The sequence below is a fragment of the Mandrillus leucophaeus genome, unplaced genomic scaffold (assembly GCF_000951045.1).
Source record: "Mandrillus leucophaeus isolate KB7577 unplaced genomic scaffold, Mleu.le_1.0 Scaffold538, whole genome shotgun sequence".
NCBI lineage: Eukaryota > Metazoa > Chordata > Mammalia > Primates > Cercopithecidae > Mandrillus > Mandrillus leucophaeus.
In genome coordinates this window covers 735,074-747,221 of record NW_012105786.1, presented here as the reverse complement: position 1 = coordinate 747,221, position 12,148 = coordinate 735,074, and the positions used below count along the sequence as shown (strand labels likewise).

Genomic DNA, 12,148 nt, shown 5'->3' with positions numbered 1-12,148 from the left:
CTGCCTCAGTCTCCCCAAGTGCTGGAATTACAGGTGTGAGCCACAGGGCCCGGCCAAGTTTTAAAAATATATATAATTATATACACACACTAGGGAAGAAAAAAAGAATGAGACAAAAGGTTCGAGGTTGTAGAAAGCTTTAACTTTTCATTTTGTACCTTTATGTACTGTCTGAGTTTTCTAACCATATGCATGTATTGCTTTCCTCTAAAACGATCAATAGGGATTGTGGAAGTTATAGCTTGAAGGTGATTCCAACCTCCTGGTACTTCCACCCTGTATAGTCCCCTCCCACACTCACTGTACTATGTTTGGTCTCTGTGACCAAAAAAATTGTAACGTTAAGTGATGGTATGCCACTTCCAATGTTAGGTTATAAAAAACATTGTTGATTTATCTCTTGGATCACTCAGAGAGAAGTCAGCTACCATGAAAAGGCCAATGTGGCTTGACTGAGCCTGCACACAACAACATGAGTGCGCCTGGGGGTGGATCTTCTGGCTTCAGTCAAGCCCTGAGATTACTGCAGACTTAGATAACAGTTTGACTGCCAACTTCATGAGAGATCCTAAGCCTGAATCACCCAGCTGAAATGCACCCAAAATACTAACCCTCAGAAACAGTAAGATGATAAATGTTTGCTGTTTTAAGATGCTAAATTGTATGGCAATTTGTTATACAGCAATAGATAACTAATACAGGAATTAATATGCCTTTTGTTTTCGTATTTATCTGTATTTTTTAAGAAGCCTATTAAGTGTTATTTTTATATTACCATGAATGTTTCTGTGAAGGTAACTCCCACTAAATAATTATGACACAAATACAGCATTTTACTTACTCGGGACTCTTATCTGATAGTGATTCAGTGCCGTCAGGGCTTCTACTGCATCAGTTTTGCACTCCCATTCTAATAGCCCAGAAAGTGTTTTGGCTGAAGCTAAAACAAAAAAACACAAACTCAGTTATTATTAGTTGCCTATCACCAACTTAACCAGAAAACTTTAAAAGAGGGACTGTTCACTTACGTTTTGCATCAAACACTTTATATTTGATGAATGTAAGAACTTCATGGTCATTACACAACTGCCAAAGAAAGTAAAACTTCATTAAAAATATAGCCAAAATAATATCCCACTTTTTTACAGAAAGTAAACTTTATGGCAGAATTTAAGTTTCAATTCTGGAATAAATGGATTAAATCAAATATGTTTTTACATACTTTCTCAAGTTGTATGAGAAAATCAATTAAAAACAGTAAAATTCTATAAATTATGTTAAGTAACTTAGTGCCGTACAATAAAATCACCAATTTGTTAACTAAAATACATATTCTCAGAGTTGACCAGGATTTATCTAGTACTTAAGGTAGGGAGTAGAGTTCCAGAAAATCATTTATCTGAAGCATTTCTTACAATTCTTACTTAGCATTTTCTAAGTTAGGGGAAACAATATGGATAAAATTTTGTTGTGGGTGAGATTTAAAGACATGAATGTCTTTAAATAACTTTCTGAATGCAGGAGTAAGACGACCTCATTCTAATTCCAACTCTCAAAAGCACTGAACCACACATCAACAAAGACCAATGAGGAATGGAGGCCAGAAAAGTACAACGGTCAAAGAATAAATTATCCGTACCAAGTAAATAAAATACTAATAATATCAAAAGCAAAAGAATGAGCAAGGCGACTTCCAAATGAAGCTAAAACAGATTTTAAAATAGGAAATGGCAACATTCTATACACATTTGTATTTCAGTGCCTACCTTTGTGAAGGTCTCCTCTGTGACACACAATGGAACATTGTAATAATGCAAAACACAGGAGGGTGGCTGGATTATATTCTTAGATGCTTGGCCAGCACTTGTAAAGCGATTATTTTTGCTCATTGCAAAATCCTTGTAGCTACTCGTACCATCCTCCAGCTCAAATATTTGACTTGGAACAACTGAATGTTGTTTAGACACGCTAAAGATTAGAAAGAAAAGACATACAAAAGTACTTTGTTAGATAAAAAGCAACAAGTAGTCTCAGAATGCTGATATATTTTGCTTGCATAAATCTTAACCAAAAAAGGCATACATAGAGCTATTTAAATAGAGGATTTAGTTTGGGTTATAATCAATCACTCTTGTAGTTTAGACATCAATTAGAAAGAAAATCTATTAAATATATTCTCATATTAGAAAACTTTAACATAAAAACTTGCCCATTTTAACGTTTTATCATCATAAAACTAAAAAACAGGTATAGCTAAGCAAAATCTGAGTGATATGACCCTAATCCTTATCTAAAATAACAATACTACAGCTGTTGTTTAAGATGTGCCCTCAGTTACATTAATATATTCTCAAGTTGACATTAATGTCTCTAATAAAAAAGGATAAAGATTTTAAAATATTTTTAAAAATTTATCATTTAAGATAGATAATTACCAAACATTAAGTCTTTTCCCAAATAATTTGACATTATTAAGGTGTGTGACAGCTCTTTCTACAGCATACTCATCACCCATTTCTACCAGTGCTGTACCAGGAATGGTCTTCATAAATTTTACCTGTAAACACAAAATCCCAAAAAGGTGACCATTTAATTCCCTTTTACAGTAGCAGAATTTTTTAAAGACAATATGACCTAAGTGGTTTAAAATACAGAAGATCACCTGGATTTTAACTATATTCTGCCATGTTACGAGATACCCTTAACTCTTATCAAAATTCAGTAGTTAAAAAGGAACACTATACTACTATTGTATAGCCCACTGAAGAACAGCACATTAATACATAATGTTATATATTAATTATGTGATTTGAGGGCAATATACTTAACTTCTCTGAGCCATGGATTGTTGTTGAAAATGTAGATAATACCATCTGGCAGGACTCATTAATATTTATTCTTTCAACAAATATTTATTAAGTGTCTAATATGTTTTGATAAGCACTGTGGTAGGTACTGGGGATTTAATGGTGAATGTTAACAGACATTATCTTCCTGAACCTTATATTCTAGTAGTTAAGTCAGAAATGTAAAAGTAAACAAATAGTAATTACAAACTATGTAGAATTCTATTAATGCAACAAACAAGATGCTATAAAAGAAATAATACAAAATAGCCTTGAGATAGCATGGTCACAGGAAGGCCTGTACAACGTAGGGGAATACATGTTATTTCAGGACAGTTTGGGCAGAGGCCAAAGTTACCCTCTTGTACTATTTCCAGTTTTAGAATATAATGCTGTAAGGGTTAGAAGGTGTAAAGTATGATATCATTCAGCATAGTGCTTAGTCTTGGGAAGTCCCTAAGTAGCTATTAAGTACAGTAGTTCCCCCTTATCTTTGAGGGATGCATTCCAAGAACCCCAATGGATGCCTAAAACTGCAGACAATGCCTGGCGCAGTGGCTCACACCTGTAATCCCAGCACTTTGAGAGGTCAAGGTGGGATGCTTGGTTGAGCCTAGGAGCTTGAGACCAGCCTAGGCAACATAGTTGAGACCCCATCTCTACAAAAAAAAAGATGCAAAAACCAGCTGGGCATGGTGGCACGCACCTGTAGTCCCAGCTACTCAGAGCGAGACTCCGTCTCGAAAAGAGAAGAGAAGAGAAAAAAGAAAGGAGAAAAGAAAGGAGGGAGGAAAGGAAGAAAGGAAGGAAAGAAAGAAGGAAGGAAGCGGGGGGGGAGGGAGGGAAGGAAGGAAGGAGGGAAGGAAGGAAGGAAGGAAAAGAAGACAGAGGTTAAGCATAGTATATACTATATATAAGCATAGCATATATATACTACACTTTTTCCTGTACATACATACGTATGATAAAGTTTAATTTATAAATTAGGCACAGTAATAGACTAACAAAATAATAAAACAGAAAAATTATAAATGATCTACTATAATAAAAATTATTGGAACATGCTCTCTCTCTCACAGAATCTTATTTTACTGTAGTCACCTATTGTTGGAGCAGTTAACAGTGAGTAACTGAAAGCAAAACTGTGGATAAGGGAGGCCTCCTGTATCAATGGCATAGATGACACCTTGAATGTATTTCCTTCTTATCTATTGACCTCTAAAGAATACTGAGAATATATTTACACAACAAATGCAACATGGCATCTATTTCCATCACTTCAACTACCCACTTTAATAGGATATACTACACCTGTACTTGAACAAAACTCAGTTGTAACAATTTTTCAGCTTTATTTGAAATCTCTTGTCTTCTCATGGGCAAAATTCTCTCCCTTGATTTAATCCAATGACTATCTACAAATCTAATAGTGACTAAATATACACATTAAATATGTGGTTCTTGTATTGGTAAATCTTCAAAAGAAAGAAAAAATTAACTATATATGGATCTTTAAAGGATTATGATAGTTTGAGTTCAATGTACCACAGCCTATCATTTAAAATGTTTTAAAAACTTGGGAGATGTAGAGTGAAAGACACTAGAATTAGTCAAATAACATACAGAAAATCTAAGTTTCATTAGAAAAAGTAATTTGAGTTTCTAAATCATATGAGACAGTTTATAACACAAAAGACAAAGATCTACTAAAAATGTTGATTAAATTGCCTGATTCTGATTGTCTGCATATGTGAATAGCACAAAAAGAAAATATAAAGGAAGTTAAAATATACATTAAAGCCCATTTAATTATCAAACATGCAGTTCCCTCCACTTAACACTTGGGTCTAAGATAAAGTGTCTGTGTGAAAATAATACTTCTCCCAATGCTACTAAACCTATCCCATGTATTCTTGGCCAGTTATGCAAGCGTAAGTATCCCATATGTTATCCCCCAGACCAAATGTGGAGTTTTCTTTTTTTTTTTTCCTACTGTGATCAAATGGTTGACAAAATTCTTGTTTCAGAATTTTGAAGAGTTGCTTCCTTTGATCAAGGAGGCTTTAGAATTAATGAACTAAGAACTAAATGTACCAACTTTTCAAGCCATGTTCCCCTCCCACACAGTGACTCACATGCTGCAAGTACTTACTGTTGCAAAGAACACTAAAATCACTTAAAACAGGAAAAAAACACATTACTACAGTACTAAAACTCAAATTAGCAAGTGTATCAAACAACTGGTAACTTAAGACTACCATTCACTTTCCTAGTTCAATTTTCCATGATTCTTTCAAAAACTATTTATCTCACATTTGTGAGACATCAATAAATAAAATGTCGCAGATTTGGGGAAAACACAGTTATTTGATAATAAAGTTACAATTATTAAAGACCTCCAAAATATGTAAATTGCCAGACAGAAAGTTTTGGACACATTCTATCAAAGTGGGTCAGTTTCAAATACTGATTGAGCTTAATGCACATGGTTCCTCTGAAGATAATAGAACCCTGGCATTTAGGAGGCAAGTGCCTAAATTCTAGAACTCTTCTGAAATTCACAACTTCTGGCTAGGCTCTTAAGCTTGTTTTTACATATACCCTCCATGAAAGTAACTGTTCTTTCAACATGTTAAATGCTAGAATCTCTTTGAAATGAGATCACAAAAATATAGACTTCACGCCTCTCATACCATAAGGTTGATTACTACTGCTTTAGACTTCTTTTTATAATGGTTATTTAAAAAATATTTGTAGTATCAACAACCTATACTTATTACTTACCAACAAAAAACATTTTCCAGAGTTCCTATATAATGGATTTTTAGCTTATGTGGGTCATTACTGAAAGAACTTGGATATTCCTGATACAAGGAGAAGACACGTATTTGCAGCCTTTTCAGAATTACTACTGAGTATCCTAGCAAAAGAAACTAATATAAAGAGAAACTTACCTTCTCAATATTTCCATATAAGCAGAATAGGTTGAAGACTCTTGAACAATTCATTTTTAGTTGATGTAATCCACTAACCATTACAACTGAACCAGAGGGATTTCCTCCATGCATGTAAGAGGAAGAAGCCTGTGGTAATGGATAAGCAACAAGCTCAGGTGTATCTCGAGAGCCCATTCTGTAACGACTTGGCAAAGGCAATAATGGACCATGGGATCCTATAAAAATGATCAAATAAACAAATTAACTAACATATACATATAGTTCTGTTTGTAAATACTTTAGGAGATATACTGCGCACCACACAAAAAATAAACTCTTAATATTAGCTAGTTTGATGTACAAAGAAAATTTAAATGTATGGATATTTCAGTATAACCCAAGGAAAATTAATAAAATTTGTATTCATTTGCACCAGATACAATATATATTGACCTATACCTGCATACACCAGGCTATGAGTTTATATTTTTAAAATATGATAGTTTAACAAAAAAGGCAATGAGGTGGGGGTTAAGAAAATGAATGTAAAATTTGGGGCCACTGTATATAAATTATACCTCAAATTTTAAAAATATCACACACCAGGTCCTATGCGGGGGGGCAGGGATAGCATTAGGAGATATAGCTAATGTAAATGACGAGTTAATGGGTACAGCACACCAGCATGGCACATGTATACATATGTAACAAACCTGCACATTGTGCACATGTACCATAGAACTTAAAGTATAATAAAAAAAATAAATAAATAAATAATAAACCTCCTGCCAATGTCTTTTGGAGGAGTAATAATATTACATGTACAGTGAAATCTAGGAAGCTATCTCTATACAGATATAATAAAAAGAACCTCTTCAGTCCCACTGAAAAGTTGTTTCCTTGAATATATTTTACTGTGTACTTTCAGGTTGGTATCTTATTCCTAATTCTAATTTAGGAAACTAAACCCTATATTTAGTTAATAACTCAACTACACACAGGTGTCTTATTACAACTTCCATTTTTTGAAACAATATCAAAAACCCAGAAGGAAATAATGCCTGAGTATCTAAAACTATTTCAGCAGAAACACACACACAAATCTGTGTTTCTTACATTGAGAATCCTCATTAAGAATCAACTTGCTAACTTTAGAGTAGCTTTAAACAACTTTATCTGTTTTTCCCATCCACAATAAAAGTAACAAAAAATAAAGCGAGAGTGTAGAATGAAAAGAAATGACGGTGGAGAAAACTGACACTCAAAGTAGGCATAGGGCACATTTTACAGCAATAAGAAGACAGAGAAACTCAAAAGCAGCAACTAAGATGGAGACATGCAGCTCAGAAACAGAAACCCTACACATCTTAGGTGCTCCTAAGTTAATTGTAATAGAAGCATCGTCTGGGGTACATGCAAAGGTCCCCCGATGTGCAAAACCAATCCAAAAACCCAAGTCCTTTCTCCATTTCTCAAGAACTAAAGAGTATGCAATGTCACTGAGTTGCACTTTTTGTAAATAAGACTAAGGGACAACTGTCATCTATCTACTAAGTGAATTACTAAGAACTACTAAATTTTGGTATTCATAACATACTATTAGAGCTTATGGTGGACTCCAATTTTCGGTATTCTAATAACAGCTGCCATTCATAACAACACAGTAACACTACCACCAAGCACACGCAAACACGGTGTGAATTTCGGCAGTTTCAGGGAGGAATACTTTATCAATTTATCATCATCAGTGTCTCCTTAAATTGGTCATGGTTTCAACTACTCCTTTTATTGGCAACTGGTAGTTTAACAAAACAATCCAAATGAGCGACTGTTTAGTAATTACATATTTTAGCCTCTTAGACTGTTATACACACACCGAGATTCAAATATCAATTATTCTTATTCCTACTGCAAAAGTACATATACATAATATACTGCCTCCCCACCACCTACCATTTGCTTATACAGTAATGACACTTCACCATCATCACACTGAATTTTCTTTTTCATGGAAGTAAAAAGACACATGGTAGATAGGCAGTGGAAACTTTTACTCTATGTATAGTGGCTAAGGTCCAAAACCTCTGAGATCTACAGCCCTAACAACCAAAATCAGTCCAAAAGAATAACTGATGTTTATAATTATGACTTTGAACCATCATTATTAAATTACCTTATCTATACTACTTAAATTATTACCTATATTGTTTAAGATAAGAAAAATCAGAAGTCTTTTAAAAGTTTTCTATACTAAAATGATAATAGAAAGTCTGGGTGTTCAAAAAACTAATGCTTCAAATACTTAAAAAACTGATGTGGAAAAATAAATGGTATATTAACATCTTGAAGGCATTTTTCATCTTTTAAGCTTTAAAATCTTTGGTCTACAAACCATATCCAAAGATGCTACAAATTAATATACAAACTCTTCTTGAGCTTATAGCAAATAAATCTATATATCAATTTCTGCCACGGTTCAACTAAGAAAGCTTCTACCAGCTCATATCATTAAGTCTGGGCTTCCCAAATTAAAAGATGTAAAGAATTGTGATGATTCACATATATTTCATACTGCTATAATAAACCAATGAATAAACTTACTCTGATGGAATCTATGGGTCCTGAACCATAATTAACTCTTTCTATTCCCTTATAGGTCATCATATAGGAAAAGGAAAGGTAATCTATAAGGTGATTCCAAAATGCAAGTAAACCTGTTTTGCTGAACTGCTGATCTGAAGGGATACATTTGTGATTTGCAATATTTGTAAAAAGGCTCAATATCACTAGCACACATCCCTATCTTTGCTTTTTCCCCTATTACTCATCTTACTTCACTTCTCTGCCTCTTTATTCACTCTCTTTCCTCCTATATCCCATTTTGCTTACTTCCCTAGAAAAGTAGAACAAATTAACCTCAGAGTTAAATATCTTAATGGAGACAGGTCAGAATGGATATCCCCCTAATACAATCCCACCACAACTCTCAAAAAATTTCACAATAGGCTTTTTAAAAATAAAAAATTTTTGCAGGGTATATAACATATTTTGTTTATACTATTTTTCGGTAAAAATTTTATAAAGGAAGGCAGACTTATACTAAGAAAAAATCTGTTTCCACACTACTACAGTACAGTTCCTTGTCCTCCATTTATTCTTTCACAGATGTTTCTAATCCCCTTTGGCAAACTATTTAACCAGGTTTTAGCCTTCAGCTGACTGCCGTGACTCTATAACTATACTACAAACTTGCAACGGCAAATTTTTTGTAATCCTCCATTATCAAAGTGCAAAAGACACCCAATGTTTTTTTATTGCAGGATCAGAACTACCCATACAACCATGTTTAATATTTACTGTTACAGGAATAACTAAGAAAAATAATCAAGGTACACATTCACTAAACCAACTGTAGTAAGATTTTCATTCTATACCATACTTACTGTTTTGACAAAACAGAGATGGTTTCAATCTTTTCTGCCATATAGACTATGGAACCTTAAAACACACACACACACTCTCTCTCTCTCTCTCTCTCTCCGCCCTCCCCCCCCCAGAGTTCAAAAGAAAAACACTAGAAAATAAGCCAAAACTCACAGCTAAGAATGGTCATTAAAGTAAATATGTAAGCAATTTGAACCGTTTAGGACAACAGGCAATACCAGGTGCTTTTCAGTGACCAATCCCAAGACTACAACATAGCAATTTCTATTTTCTGCCACTTTTAATAGTATTGTGTTTCAACTTTAAAGCACAGAATAGGTAGAGTCAATAACTACCACTAAAAACTAAAGAATATTTTAAAACCATCTACAGCTAGTTAAAAGATCTACTTATAAGGACAATAGTTTGATACCTAATGTTACCCTAACTTTTTCCTGGGGCAGATTATTATTCTAGGTTCCATAACCTTGTCAATGTAGCAAACAGTAAAAGCTGAGAAGTTTTAAAAGCGGAATAAATATGAACAAATTTAACTGAAGCCAAAATACCAGCTATAGAAATAAAAGGTGAGTCTAACCAAAAGCATGGTTCCTTTTTGACAAATACCCTATTCTTTCTGCCTTTATTACTCAAAATTCCTCTTTGTTCCTAATTGCTGGAATGAAAGAAAATACACTTACTGAACAATAATTCTTCTTTCTGGTCCTCTTACAAGCCAGAACCCATTAAAAATCAAAACCAAACCAAAATATAATGGCAAAAAAGTATTCAATCCCCGACTAGTAGCTCTCACTTATCTCAATGTTTTTTTTTATAATCAATATCCTAAGAAAACAAATTTTGGACAACTCCTGGGAGCACATTATAAGGGACTGATCCCATATAAACCGAGGCAGATGCGCAGGAAAAATACAGAGACAAGAAATGTGCCATACTTCATCAGAAATGCAGCAAGTCAAACAGTTCATCTATACTACCTTCTTTCTGCCTTGACAACTTACCATAGCCATCATGTCTAAACGAAGAAGGGTGTTCTCCCAAAATGGCTTGTCTCTGGCGACCCTTTCCTCTATCTGACACAAAAGTAGAAACATGATTTTAACAATTTTGACCCAAGTACTTAACAGAGTTCTCAGATGGGAAACACCCATTCAAAACATCCAATACAACAATTCATAAAAGAAATATGATTCCTGGTTAACTTTAAACATCCATTCATATCCAATTTAAATACAACACCAAGAGTGTAAAAAATTAATTCTATCTAACAAATTCCACTTAACTTGAATATATCTTTTTGGCAAATGCCAAATACAATCACACTTTCAAATTTAAGGAAGAATGGATACTTTTCAGAAAGTGAATGTACACAATGCTAGAGGTTTGACACTGTACAGAAGTTTTTACCAATACATGTCTTTAAAACAAGCTTTAAGTGCAGTACTTTTGAAAGACAGTACCTGAATCATACTATTAGCTTCAACAGCAACACATTTTCAAAGTGGGCTTCTTTCAAGAAGTTTCAGCATAAGCCAACAACAACCTGTATTACATGGTTTCACAATCAGTAAACACAGAGTATTTTACATGTATATGCACATATTTACAAACACCTGACTTGAGAGCTGAAAATGTTCACATCACTGGCTCATATTATATCATGAATAGGTCATTGTCTATTGACCTTAACACCAGGTAGGACTATGAGCAACCCCCAAACTTTAAAGATGCCAAGATAAAGCTAACCAAGGGGGCTACATTATTGGATGAGAATACTACAATACTCTAAAGGATAATTTTTATTCTAGCTACATTTTCAGAAAAAGCATGCCAATTTTCCCAAGTCTAATTAGAGACATCAACAAAAAAATTACTTATAAGTTTCTAAAATAGCACCTCCCATGTTGGTTAGTAAATTTTAAAAATCATTGTACAATACTTTTAGAAAGTTTGCTGATGAAATTACAGTGCCCAATAAGATTTTTAAAAATATGAATCTTAAGACTCTGGTCATTCTAATCCTTGAATATTCAGAGAGGCTTTACCTATATCCTTAGTCACTTAAACAAATGAGGTTTATGGGAGATGAGAAATACTTTAATTTTCACTTCAGTCTAGAGAAGTAGAGTTTTAATCATGTATTCCAAGTTATTGTAGCATTGAAATGGACTGACACCATCTAGTTTAACTTTTATTCAATGTAAAAATTCTCTTTACATCATCTCTGTCAGTTGGGACCATTTAGCTTCTGCTTACTCAAAACCAATAAGAAGATTTCCAGATAGCCCTGAATTGTGAGAAAATTAATTTTTATATTGTATAGAAATTGATCCTCTACCCATATTCTACCCCATTTGGGGCCTTACAGACTTAGTCATTGTCCAAAACCTCTTCTAAATGCTTGAGTAGTTATTATGACTGTCCCCCCGACCCCATTTCCCCCAAGTCATTTCTTCTTCAATCTTAACATTCACAGTTCCTTCTACTACAGGGCTTCTAACGTCTCTCATCATGCAAGTCTCACTCCTTTTGAGCCAATCTAGCCTACTAATCCATCCTGTTAATATTCCTCTGCTTAAGCATATGCCATCGAACACTAAATACAATTCCTTATCTGACCTAGGAATCTTAAAACCACAACCATAATGTCTTCATGACTCAGTTTTACTGATACAGTTAACAGTGTGCTATAAAGGAAAGAGAACTGGGTTGGGAATCAGACGATTCCAATTTAAACCACTAGTTTGCTGTATAGTCACAGAAACAATTTTCATTCATAAATGAAGGAGTTAGATTATCTTCCAAGGTATCTTTCAGCCAAACAGTCTCATTAATAATTCACTTCATTTGAAGTATTCGCTACCTAATAGGTCACGTAAAACAGAAGTGAGCAGAAAGCTGAACACTAAATATAACAGTTTC

At 33.9% G+C, this 12,148-nt stretch overlaps 1 protein-coding gene across 1 annotated transcript in view; it reads right to left on the bottom strand.

The window, feature by feature from the left end:
• Window positions 1-12,148, bottom strand: part of HNRNPLL (heterogeneous nuclear ribonucleoprotein L-like) — a 48,027-nt gene that overhangs the window by 11,991 nt on the left and 23,888 nt on the right. Inside the window, exons 7-12 of the mRNA XM_011997337.1 lie at window positions 10,228-10,299; window positions 5,801-6,018; window positions 2,436-2,557; window positions 1,767-1,968; window positions 1,029-1,086; window positions 842-940 (exon numbers count right to left, since the gene is read on the bottom strand). Of these exons, the coding sequence (XP_011852727.1) occupies window positions 842-940; window positions 1,029-1,086; window positions 1,767-1,968; window positions 2,436-2,557; window positions 5,801-6,018; window positions 10,228-10,299 (771 nt within the window). The remainder of the gene's footprint in view (window positions 1-841; window positions 941-1,028; window positions 1,087-1,766; window positions 1,969-2,435; window positions 2,558-5,800; window positions 6,019-10,227; window positions 10,300-12,148) is intronic.